This window comes from Atractosteus spatula, chromosome 8 (assembly GCF_055471065.1).
Source record: "Atractosteus spatula isolate fAtrSpa1 chromosome 8, fAtrSpa1.hap1, whole genome shotgun sequence".
Taxonomy (NCBI): Eukaryota; Metazoa; Chordata; class Actinopteri; order Semionotiformes; family Lepisosteidae; genus Atractosteus; species Atractosteus spatula.
Genome location: NC_142713.1, coordinates 1318891 through 1341139, shown reverse-complemented (window position 1 = coordinate 1341139; position 22249 = coordinate 1318891). Strand labels below are relative to the sequence as shown.

The 22249-nt window shown below is 55.2% G+C and overlaps 1 protein-coding gene across 5 annotated transcripts; it reads right to left on the bottom strand.

Annotated features, from left to right (window-relative positions):
- Positions 1-986: 986 nt before the first annotated feature.
- On the bottom strand, positions 987-22102 carry LOC148829000 (uncharacterized). Of its 5 annotated transcripts, XM_088923610.1 has the most exons (12): positions 21985-22102; positions 18086-18191; positions 11766-11858; positions 10915-10974; positions 10414-10497; positions 9211-9312; positions 8354-8435; positions 7868-7912; positions 5923-6639; positions 4803-4894; positions 3667-3743; positions 987-2349 (listed from the first exon to the last, which is right to left on the bottom strand). In XM_088923610.1, the coding sequence occupies exons 2-11, from the start codon at positions 18173-18175 to the stop codon at positions 3696-3698; spliced, it is 1413 nt and encodes a 470-aa protein (XP_088779736.1). In that variant the 5' UTR covers positions 18176-18191; positions 21985-22102; the 3' UTR covers positions 987-2349; positions 3667-3695. The 5 variants fall into 5 exon arrangements, with proteins under 5 accessions (XP_088779736.1, XP_088779737.1, XP_088779738.1 ...); XM_088923611.1 differs by lacking the exons at positions 18086-18191; positions 21985-22102 and adding an exon at positions 14129-14411; XM_088923612.1 differs by lacking the exons at positions 18086-18191; positions 21985-22102 and adding an exon at positions 12161-12606.
- Between the last annotated feature and the right edge of the window lie 147 nt (positions 22103-22249).

Sequence of the window (22249 nt, the reverse complement as noted above, 5' to 3'; positions counted from 1 at the left end):
ACACCTGCAGGACACAGTTCTTACTGTGGGCAGGTGTTTTTAATACAGTGCGACTCCTGATTTCTGATGCAGTCTTTTCCACTGTGGGTGTGTCCAACACAGAATAATTTCTGTATATAGGTGTGTCTCATATAGTGTCATTCTCTCAGTAGGCGTCGAATATGTCTCTCTCTGACTGTGGGCGTGCCTGATACAGTGCAATGCCCAGTACAGGTGTGTCTGATTACAGTGCGACTCCCCTGTGGGCGTGTCTGATACAGAGTCATTAACATTGTGGGTGTGTCCTATACACTGTCACTCCCCCTGTGGGCCTGTCCAATTGAGTAATTGACACCATGGGTGTGTCTGATACAGTGCCACTCCCCCTTTGGGCGTGTCTGATAGAGTAATTGACACTGTGGGCGTGTCTGTCTGATACCGTGCCACTCCCACTGTGGGCGTGTCTGATACAGAACCCACATTGTGGGTGCGCGTTATACAGTGCCACGCCCCCCTGTGGGCCTGTGCAATAGAGTAATTGACACTATGGGTGTGTCTGATACAGTGTCCCTCCCCCTGTGGGCGTGTCTGGTAGTGTAATTGACACTATGGGTGTGTCTGATACAGTGTCACTCCCCCTGTGGGCGTGTCTGATATTGTAATTGACACTATGGGCCTGTCTGATACAGTGTGGATGCATCTGAGTCACGATGAGCTCCTTAGTCATGTGTGTCTTTGCTCACATGCTAACAAATGGCAGAAACCTCACGTTCCCTTCTCTGCCCGAAAAGCAAAACAAAACAAAACAAGTATGCTGTCTAGTTTTTTCCCCACAGGTGTCTGAAATCTAAAAGCCTTCTGCATGTGGGCCTCGGTTGACCTCTTTTAGATCAGGCTGTGCGCCCCTTCCTGGTGGGTGTCGAGTGACACCTCTGGGTCGGTTAACTTCATTTTTGCAGTTGTTGTTTTTTTAATACGGCAGACCGAGGATTGAAACACCAGCCAGGTATGAAAAATAGATTATTTAATGAACATTGAAAGCATTCAAAAGCAGCCAAAAAAAATACACACACATGTAAGACAAACAATACAGGTCGTGACTTGCCCCACTGAGCCAGGAAAAAGCTTGCGAGCAGCAACACAACCACCTCAGCTGCCAAAGCAATCTGCATGGGGGGGGGAAAAGCAGTGTTCATTTTGTTTGAGATTGCTTTCTAAAAAAGTGCTGAAAGAAGAATATATTTTTCTACCGTATATTTTATTTTTTCCACAGCATATATTTTTGTTCTTCATGGTTCTCTTTCCCTTCAGAGGGAAAGACCGCATTCTTCATTTGCCCCTGTTCCTCACCCACCCCCCCCGACTGGTCCACACTGCTGCACACTGGAAGCTCACGAGCTGGCAGGACGAGGGAGCTCGGACCGTGCTGTGACACGCAGACGGCGACGTATTCTTCCACATCGGCACAGTCGGCGCCTGAGGCCAGTGCAGGACTGAATCCCCCCCTGGATCCACTGCCCAAGGAGCGAGTCATCTCCACCGTGGAGGAGAGCGGGTTTTTCCCCCAGAAGGCGCCGGGAAATTCTGAATACCTGCTTCCACTCCTGATGAAATCCACTCGGGATGACGGGGTGAATGTAGTTTTCTTTCCAAGCAGAGAGACAGTGTAAAAGCACATGGGCATGCAGTCATTTGAGACAGGTCCAGGCATACTTCAGATGCGAATATTTCGTTTTATAAGTTTTATGTGCATGTGGTGCTCTTTCATGCAACAGCTTTAAGTTGTGCAACCTTGCTGCCTTTCAATAAGTTAGTGTGAGGTTATTGTGGTTTAGCTACATGTTGTTATGGTTGAAAATAAGCAGGAGTGCCAGGTTTGCACCCCAAATCATTAAAACAACACAAAACAAGCGGCGCTAGGAAGTCCCGGCTGCGAGTCAGGCGAGCTCCTGGGACAGCCGTGAAAGCTACGATGGGCGCAGCCTTGGCCGAGCTTCCACCCAAGAACGGGGACCCCCCCGGGACCCCGTCCAGTCCAGTCCAGCTGGGCATCCCGTGCTGCCTGCAACATGTCTCGGGTGGGGGGGGGGACAAACGGAGACGCGGCGCGGGCCGAGTTCCGGACCGGTCAGGAGTCATTTCGGTCCCGGGTCGCGGGCCGATCGGGAGAGCGAGGGTCCCGTCTGCAGCCGGAAACCCCCGGCGATCCGAGCCCATCCCGGAAAGCGGATCCCGAAACCAGCCACCCTCTCTCGCTCTCCTCTGCTGCGGTGCCGCTGTCGTGTTTTTCCTCCCTCCCCGAGCTCTCGCCCCTCGAGAGAGAGCTCCCACGCACGGCTCTGCTCTCCGCACGATAACAATCCGCCCCTCCTGCAAGAAAACGAAGACCGAGAGTCGACAGGACAGGATTTCACGTGTGAAACGTTTAAAGATTTATCTGTGATCTTTTTGTCAGTCAAACAGACTGAAAACGTTCTTCAGAAAGGCGTCTGTGTAGCTGGTGTCTGTTTCTGATCCCTGCTTCCTTCTGCTGATTTTATCTCCTGTCTTTCATACTGTTTTCTTTGGTCTTAACCCGTAAAGAGCTTCGAGAAGATACTTTTCAAGGTGCCATGTAAAATTATTAGCAATGCAGTGAGACAGGGTTCCTGCTCAAACCCTCACGCCCATGGAGAACAGCTCCGTACGTGTTTAGGATGCACTCAAGTCCCAGCTCAAGCCCGGCAGACCTCACGCGTCTCCTTAGATCGAAGGAGTTGGGGGAAAACGGCTCCAACTGGGCTGATGATTACGTCCGCCCCGCTCCTTACGAAACCACGCTGGAAGAAAACGCCGCAGGGGAACTGGCTGCTGTGTGAATGACCTGGCTGCGTCGGAGTCTATCCCAGTAAACACAGAGCACACGGGTGGGGCCGAGAGCGCACCACGTCACCCCCTGCTGGGTGGGAGGACGGTTCTCTCCCCGGCGCACATGAGCCAGGGACTAAACAGATGGAAATACGCAAACGAACAAAAAAAAACACTACACTTTCCTACCACCCAGTACCCTCTAAACCCGTCTCCCGAGAAGAGGGGCGGCAAGGCCAAAGAACAGTCTTCCACAAGCTAACTTATTGCACTGAGCTGAGCTGTAACAGAAAACAAAAAACACACGGGGGCCACAACAGTCCCAATCCCCACCACAGCCAAATGCACAAACCCGCCCGATCTCGCGTTGACCAAAAACCACAAAACCAACGTCAGCCTCGCAGAGATTCGCCGTAGTTTATTCCACACCTCTCTCTTCTACCTCTCTCTCCGGACCTCCCGAACCAGCATTTTAAAACCGGACCGCCCTCTTCCAACAGTCCACACAGAGAGAGAGACCCAACTTGGGGACGCACCCACCTCCAAAAGTGGACATCCGCACGGGAGGGGAGTTAAAAAAAAAATACTGAACGTAACAGCCGATGAGCACCCCTCGGTCTCTGCACACGGCGCCGTTTCAGAAACGATAACCGCTTATAAATCCAAACTTGAGCACAGAAACCGAATACTTCCTGGGACATGATCAAACAGGCACGAGGGCGACCAGGTAGATAAGAGGATAATAATAAGATATAAATGAGAGGAGACTTGAGTGAAAGCTACACTGAGCACCAGAAATTACAGGAAAACATTACAATGAAAATCAGGAAGAAGAGTTACCTTTGCATGTGTTCTTTCTAAATGCTGGATTATACAGTGTGACAATTCTGTAGTGGGATTTCTTCTGGTTGTGTAGTCTAGAAGACAGAGAGAGGGGTTAATACTGTACAAACACACTGACTGGGCACTCCAGTACATTAACACTGCACTGAGAGAGAGGGGGGTTAATACAGACACACTGACTGGACACTCCAGTACATTAACACTGCACTGAGAGAGAGAGGGGTTAATACACACACACTGACTGGACACTCCAGTACATTAACACTGCACTGAGAGAGAGGGGGGTTAATACACACACACTGACTGGACACTCCAGTACATTAACACTGCACTGAGAGAGAGAGGGGTTAATACACACACACTGACTGGACACTCCAGTACATTAACACTGCACTGAGAGAGAGGGGGGTTCATACAGACACACTGACTGGACACTCCAGTACATTAACACTGCACTGAGAGAGAGGGGTTAATACACACACACTGACTGGACACTCCAGTACATTAACACTGCACTGAGAGAGAGAGGGGTTAATACACACACACTGACTGGACACTCCAGTACATTAACACTGCACTGAGAGAGAGAGGGGTTAATACACACACACTGACTGGACACTCCAGTACATTAACACTGCACTGAGAGAGAGAGGGGTTAATACACACACTGACTAGACACTACAGTACATTAACACTGCACTGAGAGAGAGAGGGGTTAATACACACACACTGTCTGGACACTCCAGTACATTAACACTGCACTGAGAGAGAGAGGGGTTAATACACACACACTGACTGGACACTCCAGTACATTAACACTGCACTGAGAGAGAGGGGTTAATACACACACACTGACTGGACACTCCAGTACATTAACACTGCACTGAGAGAGAGAGGGGTTAATACACACACACTGACTGGACACTCCAGTACATTAACACTGCACTGAGAGAGAGGGGTTAATACACACACACTGACTGGACACTCCAGTACATTAACACTGCACTGAGAGAGAGAGAGGGGTTAATACACACACACTGACTGGACACTCCAGTACATTAACACTGCACTGAGAGAGAGAGAGGGGTTAATACAGACACACTGGATAGTAGAGTACAGTAACACTGTTTTACCTCATGAGAAGCAGGGTGTCTCCATCTCGAGAGCAGGTAGATCACAGTCACAAGCAGAAACACGTTCAACAGCACACTTGTGAGCAGCAGCCCTGCAAGGGATCCAATTGAATTCAAGGTGATTTATTGGCATGACCAAAGAGTACGATCAGTGTTGCCACAGCAAAGCAAATACAACTAACAAAAAAAAATCTACAGACATTTACAATACAGCCACATCATAAGATATTTGCATACAGTATAAATATGTGGAGCATTACTGGGAGCTGGGCTCACTGTTCCTCAGGCTGGGACAGGAGATCACACACTGGGCTACCAGTTCAACTGAGTTCCCTCCTCCCTCTCCCAGTAGGATTGGGACTTGTGATTCTGGCAGGTGTAGGAATTCTGGGATTAGATTTGTACATTTCGGGAAGAATGTTTCTCTAATCCCGGAGTATCTGTCACAGTGCAGTAGGAAGTGCACCTCTGTCTCTTTTTCTCCCCGCTGGCAGTGGGAGCACAGCCTGTCCTCTCTGGGCAGCCAGGTCTGCCTGTGTCCAGTGTGTGTGTCCAGGCTGTGGTCACTGAGCCTGTCCTCTCTGGGCAGCCAGGTCTGCCTGTGTCCAGTCTCTATGGCCAGGCTGTGATCACTGAGCCTGTCCTCTCTGGGCAGTCAGGTCTGTCTGTGTCCAGTGTGTGTGTCCAGGCTATGGTCACTGAGCCTGTTCTCTCTGGGGAGTCAGGTCTGCCTGTGTCAAGTGTGTGTGTCCAGGCTGTGATCACTGAGCCTGTCCTCTCTGGGCAGTCAGGTCTGCCTGTGTCCAGTGTCTGTGTCCAGGCTGTGGTCACTGAGCCTGTACTTTGTCAGGGTCTTTTTGCTGTTACTTATGCTGGTCAAATATTCACTTAGTGTGTGTTGTCTGTTTAAGGGTCTGTAGCATTCCAGTTTATGTTGTGTTAATACTGCTGGGCTACAAGAAATCTAAGTCAGAGATGTTCTAACATTTCATTCCTTCAGAATAGGAGTCACCTGTGCGCCTTGTGTTAGTTAAATAGGAATGATATCCCATCCTATCCGGACAATCTCTAAAGACATCCTCTGCAATACTTATCTGTAGTGTTCTTCAGTAATGCATACCTGTTTCAGAATGGCCTGCTGGTGACCAACTCTTCTCTCGAATGGAGCTACTGGTTTTCTGGACGGAGTCGCTGGCAGTAGGGGTGCGGTTACTGGCAGTAGGGGCGGGGTCACTGGCAGTAGGAGTGCGGTCACTGGCAGTAGGGGTGGTGTTACAAGCAGTAGGGGCGGGGTCACTGGCAGTAGGGGCGGGGTCACTGGCAGTAGGGGTGGTGTTACAAGCAGTAGGGGCGGGGTCACTGGCAGTAGGGGCGGGGTCACTGACAGTAGGAGTGCGGTTACTGGCAGTGGGGGTGGTGTTACGAGCAGTAGGGGCGGGGTCACTGACAGTAGGGGCGGGGTCACTGACAGTAGGAGTGCGGTTACTGGCAGTAGGGGCGGGGTCACTGGCAGTAGGGGTGGTGTTACAAGCAGTAGAGGCGGGGTCACTGGCAGTAGGGGCGGGGTCACTGGCAGTAGGGGCGGGGTCACTGGCAGTAGGGGTGGTGTTACGAGCAGTAGAGGCGGGGTCACTGGCAGTAGGGGCGGGGTCACTGGCAGTAGGGGTGGTGTTACGAGCAGTAGAGGCGGGGTCACTGACAGTAGGGGCGGGGGTGCCAGCAGTGGGGGCGGGGTCGTTGTCAGTGGGGGCAGAGGAAGTCGTAGTTGTTCTGCAGGTACAGGTAGTTGGGAGAGGCTCACTGGAAGAGGGAGTCCCATTGGCAGCTGGATAGACACCTGAAAAGATAATAGACACTATCAGGCCATCACACACACACATACTTACAGGCACACACTTCCACACACACGATACCACCCTGACACACCTTCCCTGGGGGAAATCTGGTAATTCAGCCGAGCAAAGCACAGCCAGAGCTGGGCAATGCAGGTCATACACAGACGAGAGCACTGATCCAGCCTCCTCTTGAGCTCTGCTGATGTTGTGGTTTGTTCCACTGGTCCTGGGGTTCTCAGCCTGGGGGTCACTCCGGTTTTAACGGAGTCAGAGCGAACAGAGCGAGGGCTAAGGAAGACACAGAGCAACGCCCGGCGGGCGGCTCCGAACGGAAAGGAAAAAAAAAAACACCCCGGAGAAAATGGGGAAAAGCCGCCGAAAAGCCCCTGGAGTACCGATTCGCACGGACCAGCGCGATGGAGAGGATGCACGGCCACCATGCGTGGTCTGTGGCGAACTGCTGCGCCACCTGCAGACCAGACCCCTCGACCTTGCAGTCCGAACCCGTTCGGTTTTTGCGAGCAGAAGCTACAGGAGCTAAGAGGCCAACGATCTGGCCTCCGAAGAGCCGCCGCTGTGAACCACAAGGCACTTCAGGTGTCTTTCGGCGAGGCTCACTGGGAAGCCACGCGTTGGGCGAGAGCTTTTTCTCACCGCGCGCCAAGGACACGGTTTCAATCCTGTGTGGGGGAAAGCGCCGCAGAGCAGCTGGCACTGACGCCGGCGTCGAATGATACCGCGTCTCACCGCCTAGGGCGCGTGGTTAAGACACGAGGAGGAGCAGGTCATCGCCAAGATAAGATAAGACAAACAGATTTATTAACCCCAAAAACGGGGTCGAACTCCCAGAAAGGTTAAGAACCCCTGAACTAGTCGCTGCCTCCGTGTCAGGCGTCGGGAGTTGAGGAATTACAGCTGCTGTTGCAGCTCATTGACAGTGATCAATTAAACAGCCACAACAAAACACCATCCTTGTCCGTTTCCTTTTTCTTCACCGGGACCAAACTGTGTTTCCTCTGCTTTTAGCTGCGAGAGACCCATTGTGGCAAGACGGTTTTGCTCAAACGATTCTGTAAGACCTCTGGGAAATGAAAGTTTGGTGTGGAAGTGTGGTTCCCCCCCCCAGTTTATTCACTTGCTGGGTTCAGAGAATTTAGCTCCAGGGCAAATTTTGCTTTAAATTTCTTAAAAGTTAAAAACACTGGCCCAACAGTCAAGATGATCACTCACCCCTGCAGAGCTCCATGAGGAAGGAATCTGATCGGTCTTCTGTTCCTGCAGCACAACAAGAACACAGCATGATACCTGAGGCTTAAACACTGTCCACAGTGCTACTGCTAATACTGCTGCAACGTCACCACTAATAATCCTATTATTATAGTCCTGCTCTACTACAACTTATCCTGCTACACAGCTCCCGCACACTGCTGTAGTTACCCCAGCTACTGCTCAAACCACTACTACTGCTCTACTACAACTAATCCTGCTACACAGCTCCCACACACTGCTGTAGTTACCCCAGCTACTGCTCAAACCACTACTACTGCTCTACTACAACTAATCCTGCTACACAGCTCCCACACACTGCTGTAGTTACCCCAGCTACTGTCACCTCTGCTCAAACCACTCCTGCTGCCACTGACAAAGCTTCCCTCTCCTGCGGAAAGACGGGATGAGATTCCAGGATCGCTCAGCCTCTGCGCCCTGTGCTCTCACCAGTACAAGCTCTCCGGTACTTCTCCTTGAAGTGGCGCACCGTGAAGAACACTCTCAGGTCCTGGCTGTTGCATCTGGCCAGCTGGAGCAGGGCAGAAGAGAGAAGCAGCCTGGTGACGCTGGTGAACCAGCGGGCTTCTTCAGAACAGAACCGAGACCCAAGACCCAGACCAGAGGACGCAAGCAGAACCCGTGTGGAAGCACATTTAAAATGGAATAGGAGGCTCTTCTGTACACAGAGAGTGGTGGGGGTGTGGAACAAGCTGCCCAGCCCTGTTGTTGGAGCCGATACCCTGGCTTCTCTCCAGACACAGCTGGGTGAGCTCCTCCAGTCAGGACAGGAGGCTCTTCTGTACACAGAGGGTGGTGGGGGTGTGGAACAAGCTGCCCAGCCCTGTGGTTGAAGCTGATACCCTGGCTTCTCTCCAGACACAGCTGGGTGAGCTCCTCCAGTCAGGACAGGGGGCACTACTGTACACAGAGGGTGGCGGGAGGGTGGAACAAGCTGCCCAGCCCTGTTGTTGAAGCCGATACCCTGGCTTCTCTCCCGACACAGCTGGGTGGGATCCTGGGATCAATAAGCTACTAACTACCTCACAGGTTCAATGGGCTGACTGGCCCCTCCTCTCATCTGTGACCTCGGACGACCTCATGTGTGGCGCTCGCGTGTCCTCCTGGTTGTGCCCTGCCTAATGAAGATGAGTGACCTGGTGGCGCACAGAGCCGCCGTTCACTGGGCTCCACGACTGTGCCGAGGTCAGGTCAAGCACGAGGAAGACGTTGGTGGAAAGGAATCAGATAAAAGTAAGAGCCCCAGACGGTGACAAACGCACAGAAAATAAAACGTCCAAAATTACCTCCACCTCCTTGGCACAGTTCTCGGGTTGATATTCCAGGTTCTCCAGCACCTGCTGCAGGGCCTCGCTGATGCTGTACCCAGGGCCAGTAGGGGAGAGCGCCTAGAGGAGACAATTCACTCGCTGTAAAAGGCAGGAGGGGGGAAACGAGGAGCAGCTGGTCCTGGAACAGATTCAGTGATTCAACCCCAGCTTGAACCGGGAGCCGAGCGTGAACCCACTGTAGCCCAGTGAGGTTACTGGGGTCCACGATGGCACCCTCGTCAGGAGGGCTCACGTTGCCCCCAGGGTCCGACGGCCGAGGAAAACGACACCCCGGGCCCGGGTTTGGGTCGGCCAGTACCGCTCTGAAACAGCCTGTCGATCCCGAGCTGCATGTGGGGCCCGGCCCTGGTGACGGGGGGCAGCGAGGAAGAGGAGGGGCTCTCGGGGGGGCTTCCCGACAGCGCTCCGGGAGAAGGGGTGGGCTCCGTACTGAATCGAGGGACGAAGACGCCCGTTGTGCGGAACGAGTTCCGTGCCATCGCACGGCAGGAAGGAGACGGGAATGACGATCGAGATAACCGTCAGAAAGGCCCCCTGGGTTGGGTCCGGAAATCTTTACATCCATCCCATCGCCTCCACCACCACTGCCGCCCCCGAGCTCCCCTGGCACCTCCCGGGAATTCCACTTCCTTTAGAATTCCAGGGACTCGGCCGAACGGCACGTCTGCCACACGGCTGGAGGGGAGCTGCAGCGGGTGAGACCCCCCGTTCACCCCCACAAACCGGGCTCGAGCCCCAAGGGCGCGCCCAGCGCCGGAGCCCTGCGGTCCGGAAAGAGGCGACGCAGGCTTGGCAATCCCGCTCTTTCATTGATCAGAACAGCGATCGGAACCGGCCTATTGAACAGACACAAGCTGGTGGGGCCTGTCCTCATCCGCCCGAGCAGCACGGGGACTAGCGAGCAGGAAGGGCTGCCTCGCGCTCCCGCCCGGGGGGGGGGGGGGGACCGGGGGGTCTGCGACGACACGGCGCCTGGCGGCGCTCTCTCCCGGAGGCCGGGGAGCGCAGCGGCGTCGCTGGGGGCGGTGGGAGGGAACGTAGAGACCCCCACCCGCCAGCAGCCCCCCGGTGTGACGTCGCGGAATGACGCCTCTGCGGGCCCTGCGCGGGGCTGCTGGGATTGCGGGCGGGTGTGGGGAGGGGGGGGCTTGGCCTTACCTCACAGGACAGCCTGGACGCCTCCAGCTCCTCCCTCAGGAAGCAGAGCAGAGACCGCCTGACCTGCCGGAAGTTGTCCTGGACCTGGCGGAAAAGCAGAAGTGGAGCGTCAGGTGAGAGCCCCAGACGGAGAGGAGGGAGAGGAGGAGGACAAGCAGACTCTCCCGTCAGATGATCACAAGGCGTCTCATCGCGATGGCGGAGTCTGCGGTCGCATTCCAGCGAGGGGCACTGTACCCTGAGCGCGGCAGGACCAGTAAGACCAGCACAAGACCTGCTCTCAGGAGCAGCCAACAGCACGCTGGGGGGCCTGACGTCTATGCTGCCGACTGCAGATGGACGCAGGGAGAGGCAAGAGATTTGACTTCTGATACTGGGAGAGAGAGAGACAGAGCAGTACCAGCTGGACTGGGTCAACAGCGTGACCAGTCTGAAATGGGAGAGAGAGACAGCAGTACCAGTGTAACAGAGTCACAGAGAGAGAGTGTTCGAATTCTTTACCTTGTCCTCGTCGCCGCTGGCTGGCGCCCTGAACAGATAACTCTGCGGCAGCAGTTTTTCCTGGAGAGAGAGGGAAGAGATCACCGGGGGGAAACTTACTCTCTCCCGATCTCCCAGCCGCACACAGCGACCTGGGTCTGAGGCCCACAGGAGGGAGACACACTCACACCAGGGCCAGTCCATCACAGGACACACACACACACACGCCAGGGCCAGTCCATCACAGGACACACACACTCACACTCACAGGCCAGGGCCAGTCCATCACAGGACACACACACACACACTCACTCACGCCAGGGCCAGTCCATCACAGGACACACACACACACTCACTCACTCACTCACTCCAGGGCCAGTCCATCACAGGACACACACACACACTCACACACACTCACACACACTCACTCACTCCAGGGCCAGTCCATCACAGGACACACACACACACACACACACACACACACACACACACACACTCACGCCAGGGCCAGTCCATCACAGGACACACACACACACACACACACACTCACGCCAGGGCCAGTCCATCACAGGACACACACTCACACACACACACACACACACACACACACACACACACACACACGCCAGGGCCAGGTCTCCCACCAGCCTGTCTCTGGGCTGCGGGAGGAAAGCCGCGTGAACACGGGCAGAACACGCAGGCTCCACACGGACAGCCCCCCCCAGCGCGGCCCCCGCTCTGGATCTGACCCCAAGCCCCAGGGCTGTGCGGGGCGTGCCCCGGGAGATCCGGGCCGCGCAGGGGGCAGGACCGAGACCCGCCGCTCGGAGAGGGGGAGCCGAGCAATCCCGGCGGACTGGCGGGACACTCACCAGGTGTCTGAAGGCGTTCATGTACCCGGATCCGCAGCGGGCTTCGGCAGGGCCGCCCCCCAGGAGAGCCGCCGCCACCAGCACCGTCAGCACCTGCAACACACAAGTCCTCAGCACCAGGCAGGCACCGCGCAGAGCCCCGCCCCCGCGCGCGGACAGCGGGGGGCACCGCCGGGGCTGCTGGGGAGGAAGGGTCATCGTACCAGCGCCCTGCACACACACACACTCATTCACACACACACACACACTCATTCACACATTCATTAACACACAGAAACACTCATTCACTCACTCATTAACACACACATGCACTCATGCGCGCCAGCAGCCATATCACCCTGCAGCTCCCAGCTGGCAGCCCCACTGGAGCCCAGCAGTGTGAGCCTGGCCAGTACCTGGAGGGGAGACTCCTGGGAGAGCTGAGGCTGCTGCTGGGAGAGGTGTTAGTGGGGCCAGCAGGGGGCGCTCACCCTGCGGTCTGTGTGGGTCCTGATGTCCCAGTATAGTGACGGGGACACTGGACTGTAAAAAGGCGCCGTCCTTCAGATGAGACGTAAAACCGAGGTCCTGACTCTCTGTGGTCATGAACAATCCCAGGGTGTCTCTCGAGAAGAGTAGGGGTGTCACCCCAGTGTCCTGGCCAAACTCCCCCCTGGCCTTTACCCCTCATGGCCTCCTAATAACCCCCCTCTCTGAACTGGCTCCATCCCTCTGCTCTCCTCCCACTGAGAGCTGGTGTGTGTGAGAGGACTGGAGCATCATCCAGGTGGGGGTGCAGGGGATCCCCATGACCTGTGAGGAGCTCTGAGTGGAGTTGGAGTGTCCAGACAGGCGCTAGAGAAGTGTGGGGGATTATTATTATTATTATTATAATACACGCCCACAGACTCACACACAAACTGGGGCTCCTGTGTGTGAGAGAGAAAACTGGGGCTCCTGTGTGAGAGAGGAAACTGGGGTGCGTACAGGCAGGAGAACAGCCTCAGTAGCTGACACCACAGATTAATCACCCAGCACTGTGTTAATGCCTGGACAAAAATTCACACAAACTCAGTGTAAGAGCATTGCTGGCTGTCTGAATTAAATCAACTCTTCCACACATTCACAACAGTAAATCACAGTGTTGTCACAGTGTGGTAAAGCACAGCTCTTCCACACATTTACTACAGTAAATCACAGTGTGGTAAAGCACTGCTCTTCCAGACATCTACTACAGTAAATCACAGTATTGTCACAGTGTGGTAAAGCACAGCTCTTCCAGACATTTACTACAGTAAATCACAGTACTGTCACAGCGTAGTAAAGCAAAGCTCTTCCACACATTTACTACAGTAAATCACAGTACTGTCACAGCGTAGTAAAGCAAAGCTCTTCCAGACATTTACTACAGTAAATCACAGTACTGTCACAGAGTGGTAAAGCAAAGCTCTTCCACACATTTACTACAGTAAACCCGAGACGACACGCGCGCTTCCCACAGACCGTCACGCGTGACCGAAAGGCGAGACGCTTCAGCGCCCGAGCGAAGGAGGACCATCTCCACGCCGCGCCGCCCCCCCCACTCCCACTCACGGGAACGGGGCACACGAAGCACAGACGGCCACTGACCGCCGGGCGTGCCAGCCGCTTGAGGGGCTGTGGAGGGGACTCGCGTGCGGGCGGTCGGCCGCGGGCCCCCGCGGCCCGGCCTGGGCCCCACTCCGCCCACGTCACGGCACGGCCCGGGCTCGGCGCGCTGGGGGCAGATCTGAAAGCGAAAGCAGCCGCCCTGCGCCGCACACAGCCCCGGGTGTCCAGCCACGCTGGTGGTCCTCCAAGGTCACGCGTGTGGGTGTTCACTCCCCCGTCTCCTAGAACCCCCTCTGGGTCAACACCGAGCGCAATAAGCAGGAGACGGGAACGGGTTTGGAAATTCCTGCTGAAACGCACCGGGCACCGCGGCGCTGCTCAGAGTGACTTCACTCACAACACAGCCCCGACACGCTCTGAAGTGCACGCAACACAGCACCGACACGCTCTGAAGTACACGCAACACAGCCCCGACACGCCCTGAAGTAATGTACTGTACTTACAGCTGAAATACAGCACAACCCTGACACGGTGAAGTACTCAGAGCGGTGTTCAGCACGACACGGCGCGGTGCTCAGTGCAGCTCGGGCACGCCGAGCCCGTCCAGTGCTCAGCACAAGACGCTCTACACCGAGAGCCCAGTAAAAAGCCAAACGAGAAATGAACAGGAGCAGGTTGACGATCCGGCGGACACACCCGCGACTTTCCCACAGACGCGCCCCACGCGTACACCCGTGGCCCACCCGCACGCCCGGCCGGCCGGACGGCGGGACCCGCGCGGCTCGGACGCTCACCGTGGGCTCGACGGACGGCCGCATGACCCTCTGTCCGCTCGCCGTGCAGTGGGAGAGTGGGCTGGACTCGTGAAAGCGAAAGGAAACCGGGGAGAGAGAGAGAGAGAGAGGCGATCCGGGAGACCCGCGCAGGACGCAGGCGGCTCGGCTCTCCGCGGGGTCTGGCGTGGCCGGCGCTGGCGGGGCTCCTGTACTTCAGCCCCCCGGAGGGACTTTTCTCCTGCGTGTGAAGCCGCAGTCCCCGCACCCCATCCTCGTCCCCCCGGCAACGCGTCTCCGGGGCGGGGGAAGTCCCGGCGTGCGCGGTGAAAGTACCCGACAGCCCGAGCGCAGCGCGTGCGCGGACAGCCCCCCCTGGTCCGGGGCCCCGAGTTCACGGGTGCTGGTACTGCTATAGACCTGGCACTGCTAGCGCTGGCAGTGCTGGCACTGCTACTGCTACTGTCCGCAATACCCCTGCAATAGTCCAGCTGCCCCACCTGGGAGACGCACAGCGAGCATTCTGCACCAGTAACCCCACCTGGGAGACACACAGCGATCATTCTGCACCAGCAGCCCCACCTGGGAGACGCACAGCGAGCATTCTGCACCAGCAGCCCCACCTGGGAGACGCACAGCGAGCATTCTGCACCAGCAGCCCCACCTGGGAGACGCACAGCGAGCATTCTGCACCAGTAACCCCACCTGGGAGACACACAGCGATCATTCTGCACCAGCAGCCCCACCTGGGAGACACACAGCGATCATTCTGCACCAGTAACCCCACCTGGGAGACACATAGTGATCATTCTGCACCAGCAGCCCCACCTGGGAGACGCACAGTGATCATTCTGCACCAGCAGCCCCACCTGGGAGACGCACAGTGATCATTCTGCACCAGCAGCCCCACCTGGGAGACGCACAGTGATCATTCTGCACCAGTGACCCCACCTGGGAGACACACAGCGATCATTCTGCACCAGCAGCCCCACCTGGGAGACGCACAGCAATCATTCTACACCAGCAGCCCCACCTGGGAGACACACAGTGATCATTGTACACCAGCAGCCCCACCTGGGAGACGCACAGTGATCATTCTGCACCAGCAGCCCCACCTGGGAGACACACAGCGAGCATTCTGCACCAGTGACCCCACCTGGGAGACGCACAGTGATCATTACCTGTTCTGTTTAATTACCCCTCCTGCCCAATTACCCCTCCTGCAGTTAACTCTCCTGCAGTTACCCCTTCTGCAGTTCCCCGGCAGTTAAGGAGAAGTGGGAGCAGTCGGTACACGCGGGTCCGGGAAGTTAGAAACTAACCCGCGGGCTGTGTGTGTGTGTGTGTCCGGCACGGACCCCCCTGCCGCCCCCCTCTTTCACAGCAGCGTAGTCCCATGAGGGCCGCCCGGGGATTTCCGGAGGACGACAGCAAAGGCACCGCCAGCAGCCGCGGCTCGGCTCGGCTCCGAAAACAGCCCGCAGGACCGCGCAGGGGGCGGACACGGAGAGACGGCGCTGGACTGCCGAAAATACCTTCTTTTATCGTTTTCTTTTTTAAAACAGACAAACACAAAACAGCAACTGTTTTATCTGTGCGGGTCCGCTCTCGCCCTCCCCACGTACAGTACGAGACCAGAGAACACCGTTTGACCGAGACACCCGAGGACACGGCGCCGCGACACGTGATTTCTAGCCAGGACCGACATTTTCTCTGCAAACTCTAAATTTAAACCTCTTTCACGCAGCCGGAGTTTCCGCGTCGCCGGACACCCCCACACACGGCGCTCGCTCCCGGAGTCTGGCTCCTGCTGCTGCTCAGGGCGGGAGACGCGCACGGCGCACGGCGCACGGCCCGTGTTTTTAACCCTTCGCGGTCTGATTCCGCCCCCCTCTCCCCCCTGTTTTCTCCCTTCGTGTGTCGGATCGCCGCTCCGCCTCGATATTTACTGTCTCCATCTCCGGGGCTGTGATGTTGGCGTTGTCAGATGATCGTGTTACCAAGGTGCGCTGGTGGCTTTTGACAGGTAGTTAATTGATCCCAGGATCTCATATCGATCTGGAGAGAAGCCAGGGTATCGGCTTCAGCAATAGGGCTGGGCAGCTTGTTCCACACCCCCACCCCCCTCTGTGTACAGTAGAGCCTCCTGTCCTGACTGGAGGAGCTCACCCAGCTGTGTCTGGAGAGAAGCCAGGGTATCGGCTTCAACCACAGGGCTGGGCAGCTTGTTCCCCACCCCCACCCCCCTCTGTGTAAAGAAGAGCCTCCTGTCCTGACTGGAGGAGCTCACCCAGCTGTGTCTGGAGAGAAGCCAGGGTATCGGCTTCAACAACAGACTAAAGAGTCTCAGTTCCTCCAGCCTGTCAGTGTGGGACGCTCCCTTCAGACTAAAGAGACTCAGTTCCTCCAGCCTGTCAGTGTGGGACACTCCCTTCAGACTAAAGAGACTCAGTTCCTTTCTACGACAACAATACAATACAGAAACAGTACAATACCATAATAACGCACAACAATCAGCGATATCGCTCCATAAGATCTCTTCCTGTCCCACAAGATAATTTATATCCCATAATAACAGTAATAACAGCATGCTCACCTGCCAACAGTTTATTTCAGGATCAAGCAATGGAATGCTTCTAAGCATCATAAAGGAGGTAAATGCTCTCTTAGCCCTTAGTTACACAGGGGATCTGGAACCTGCTCTCAGACTACATTCTAAAGAGAGTGGATGAGAGGGGTCATCTAAAGCTTGATGTGCAGGATCAATAATACCCTTAATAACCTGTCGCCCTGTTAGACATGCGATTGTGTCCAAGGGGTGCCAGTAATCCTGGCACCAGTCCTGACCGCCTTGTTCAAGTTGTTCTGGTTCTGCACCCCGAGCTGCTCGCCGGGCCTTCGGGCGCCATGCTCCGACTCGGGCTGCCAAGGCAGTGGGCATCCGAGGACAGCCCCAGGGGACGTACTGTACTGTACACGCCTTGACCGTTCCAACACCAGCTCCATGAGCAGCTACAGAAGACAGCCAACAGGACAGGACTCTCTGAAACTGATGCCCCTTTCCTGGGCTTTGTTTGTGTTTAAAAACCAGGAATTATCCCGGCACCAGCCACAGAAAAATAGATTTATCTCCTGTCTGCCACGGCTGTCCAGCTGAGCTGACGCCCCTCCACAAACGAGCTCTCACAGTGGCTGACAATCGTCCGTGTCACCGCAGTGCCACAATCGAGGGGGGCGCTCGCAGTCTTGGGGTACCCCTGTGCTGGGGCGAGAGACTGCCGCCGGCCCAGTCCCACATACCGGCTCAATGGATATGGAGCTGGCGGTCATTAAAATCCGCCAGAAGGTTCCTCCACAAAACAGGAGCTTGAGAAGCAACAGTAGACAGTAAATAAGCTCCCAGACCCTGCGACCGGAGTGTCGGGACGGGAATCAGGCACCGTTATAATCCCGGCTCGGTGGCTGTCTCATCACCCTCACCGAGGGGGGAAACCCGGGACAGACACCAGAGACTGAGAGACAAGAGGAAGTCCATCTCTCCAGATCTCTTAACACACACAGCGCGAGTTCACTGGCCCCGCGAGTGCAAGAAACATCGGGCTCGTGTCATCAGAATCCAGAGGATAACCGGAGGTACCCTGCTCTCACGAGTCACTGTACTCCTCACTTCCTGATCTCACTGCCCAGTGTTTCTCAGGGACAGGGGCTCTAAGGCAGCTGGGACAGGAGCAGACGGTAGAACTGCAGTACCAGCGAGCTCCTGGGAAACGAGGTCACCCGCACGCCTACTGGTCAGAAGAGCCCTCAGCTTGAAGGACATCCGAGAATGGCCCCGCTTTCCGAGAAGATGATTCAGCGTCATGTGGCTGAGAGACTGTCCAGGCAAGACTCGCTGATGAATGGAAACAGGAACGGAACCGATGCCGACCAATGAAATCATCGCAGGAAGTCAGAACAGACCGATGGGCGGAGACTCACCGCTGTCGCTGTGCTCAGGTCCCGCCTCCAAGCTCCATCTTCGTTTATCTGCTGCCTGAGGTCTCCAGGAAAACAGCTTTCGGGCATCATCTCAGCATTGTAGAACCTGACAGAGAGAGAGGGGTTAATACACACACACTGACTGGACACTCCAGTACATTAACACTGCACTGAGAGAGAGAGGGGTTAATACAGACACACTGACTGGACACTCCAGTACTTTAACACTGCACTGAGAGAGAGAGGGGTTAATACAGACACACTGACTGGACACTCCAGTACATTAACACTGCACTGAGAGAGAGAGGGGTTAATACACACACACTGACTGGACACTCCAGTACACTAACACTGCACTGAGAGAGAGAGGGGTTAATACACACACACTGACTGGACACTCCAGTACATTAACACTGCACTGAGAGAGAGAGAGGGGTTAATACAGAGATTGGTTTTGAAACTCAGGTATAATGGGCTGTGGTGATTCACCAGTACCATGTTATAAGAGCGTTGGTTTTCCTTAGAGGTCTCCCACGCCAGCACTGACCCAGCCCAGCCCCGCTGAGCTGCCCTGGGCCCAGCAGGCCCGGCACAAGGTAGTCAGTGTGTTGCCAAGAGCCATGCAGAGCAGGAGAGAGGGCCGGTACTGTGTGTGCTCTGTCAGGAGACCCAGGGGAATCTCCCGCCTCTGGAACAGGCTTCCAGATCGTATCACTCACACGCAGAGACACACAGAGACACACAGAGACACAGTGACACAGTGACACAGAGACACAGAGACACAGAGACACAGAGACACAGAGACACAGAGACACAGAGACACACAGACACAGAGACACAGAGACACAGAGACACACAGACAGACACAGAGAGACACAGAGACACAGAGACACAGAGACAGACACACAGACACACAGACACACAGACACACAGACACACAGTGATTGCGAGAGCAAGTGAATGAGTGTGTGAGTGAGTGAATGAGTGAGCGAGCCATTTCCTCCTCTCTCCTGCCACAGGAAGTCATCAGTCATCCCTACAGGGTCTCTGAGGAACCACAGAGCACAGTCCCACAGCCCTCAGCCTGGCCCCCCGCCAGCCGGCCGTCCCAGCGGACGGGGCACCGAGCCCGGGCCCCGCAGGCAGCCAGCGCCAGGGCGAGCCCCGACTTTCCGGTTCTCCCAGGCCCGGTCCATGCCTCCGGAGAGGACGAGCCGGGAAAGGCTGGCGGCCGCAGGAGCAGTGTCTGGGCTGGCCGGCTGATGGACGTGGCAGGAAATACACCGGTCCTAAACCCCGCGCTGCTCTCGGCTCTCCACGGACCCTCAGGGCTCCGGAGTGACCGCAGACAGACGCCCCACAACGGCCCTCCTTGGCTGAGCGAAGACGGGGAGCAGAGGAGATAAACGAGACTGGGAGGGGTCATCTGCACACTGGTGGTTGTGCAGTGCTCCTCACTAACAGATCCAGTACAGAGTCTTCTCAAGCCAGACGAGGCTGAGTCACCACCCGAATGTTGTTAATGCCATTACAGACGCCGATCTGCTGGATGGACGATCGATTATTTCATCTTCAGGCGCGCCTGTCTGGAATTATACCCTGTCTGGAAACTTCAGAGTTTCCCAAACTCGGGCACACTGAGATGAGAGAGAGATCTTATTGAAGAGACTCACACTGACCACACTGTACTGGACAGGACCTGTCTGTCCACCCTGAGAGAGAGAGGGTGTTCTTATTGAAAATACAGTCTTCAGTCTGCCTGGAGAGCACAGACGCCTCCAGTACAGAGCCTTCAGTCTGCCTGGACAGCTCGGATACCAACAGACTCAAACCAGCTCACAGGGCTCCAGATTACAGAGCTTTACAGGACAGGTCAGGAGTTACACTGATGCCAAAGCAGAGACAATGAGCACGACCCTGACCAGACAGACACAGGACAAGCAGGCTCCTGGACACACACACACACACACACACACGAGCGTGTCCTCGGACAGCGAACCCGATCGCCGCCGGAATGCGATTGTTGTTTCAGCAATGACGTCATGCCGAAATCGAAAGTGAAGCAGCCCAGGCCCGGTGTGTGTGTGTGTGTTTTCCCACGTCTCTCCTTTCCTTTTCGTCTCTCTGTGTAACGGGAGGGTTTGCCGTGGAACGGGTTGTCGTGTTTTGGGGAGATCGAAGCGACGCTGGACTACATCTTCACTAGACACTGTGCTACAAAACTGCTGCTGAATCTAACTGTGCTTTACTATTTACTGCACTGTACTGTGCTTTTACCCTGATTTCACAGGGCTTTACTGCGCTGTACTGTACTTATACCCTGATCTCACTGAATTTGACTGCTCTGTACTGAGCTTTGACCCAGATCTCATAGAACTTTACTGCGCTGTACTGTGCTTTTACCCTGATCTCACTGAGCTTTACTGCGCTGTACTGTGCTTTTACCTTGATCTCACACGGTTTTACTGCGGTGTACTGTACTTTTACCCCGATCTCACTGGGTTTTACTGCTCTGCACTGTGCTTTTGCCCTGATCTCACTGAATTTGACTGCTCTGTACTGAGCTTTGACCCAGATCTCACAGAACTTTACTCCGCTGTACTGTACTTTTACCCTGATCTCACTGAGCTTTACTGCGCTGTACTGTGCTTTTACCCTGATCTCACTGGGTTTTACTGCGCTGTACTGTGCTTTTTCTCCGATCTCGCTGGGCTGTACTGTGCTTTTAAATCGATCTCACTGAACTTGACTGCTCCGTACTGAGCTTTGACCCAGATCTCACAGAACTTTACTGCGCTGTACTGTGCTTTTACCCTGATCTCACTGAGCTTTACTGCGCTGTACTGTGCTTTTACCCTGCTCTCACACGGTTTTACTGCGGTGTGCTGTACTTTTACCCCGATCTCACTGGGTTTTACTGTTCTGCACTGTGCTTTTACCCTGATCTCACTGAATTTGACTGCTCTGTACTGAGCTTTGACCCAGATCTCACAGAACTTTACTGCGCTGTACTGTGCTTTTACCCTGATCTCACTGAGCTTTACTGCGCTGTACTGTGCTTTTACCTTGATCTCACACGGTTTTACTGCGGTGTACTGTACTTTTACCCCGATCTCACTGGGTTTTACTGCTCTGCACTGTGCTTTTGCCCTGATCTCACTGAATTTGACTGCTCTGTACTGAGCTTTGACCCAGATCTCACAGAACTTTACTCCGCTGTACTGTACTTTTACCCTGATCTCACTGAGCTTTACTGCGCTGTACTGTACTTATACCCTGATCTCACTGAATTTGACTGCTCTGTACTGAGCTTTGACCCAGATCTCACAGAACTTTACTGCGCTGTACTGTGCTTTTACCCTGATCTCACTGAATTTGACTGCTCTGTACTGAGCTTTGACCCAGATCTCACAGAACTTTACTGCGCTGTACTGTGCTTTTACCCTGATCTCACTGAGCTTTACTGCGCTGTACTGTGCTTTTACCCTGCTCTCACACGGTTTTACTGCGGTGTGCTGTACTTTTACCCCGATCTCACTGGGTTTTACTGTTCTGCACTGTGCTTTTACCCAGATCTCACTGAATTTGACTGCTCTGTACTGAGCTTTGACCCAGATCTCACAGAACTTTACTGCGCTGTACTGTGCGTTTACCCTGATCTCACTGGGTTTTACTGCGCTGTACTGTGCTTTTTCTCCGATCTCGCTGGGCTGTACTGTGCTTTTAAATCGATCTCACTGAATTTGACTGCTCTGTACTGAGCTTTGACCCAGGTCTCACAGAACTTTACTGCGCTGTACTGTGCTTTTACCCTGATCTCACTGAGCTTTACTGCGCTGTACTGTGCTTTTACCCTGATCTCGCTGAACGTCTCTTTCCAGTGGATGCCCCGCGCTTACCGAATCGCCGGCGGACTCGGCTGCAGGCGATCTCTCTCAGGCTCGCTTTCCGCGCTGAAAACCGCGATCCTCAAACTGTGTCACGACCTGCTCGCCCCGTGTCCGGGCGCTGACCTCCAGTCCAGTCCGGTCCCGGAGCTCTCTTCTCGCGGCGCTCTCAAGACGGAACAGCTGGGCTCCGTGTCGACTTCCGCTCTCTTGCACGCAGTGCACCTGGCTTATCGCCGACACAGTAGTCCATACTGCACCGCAGACCGACTTTACA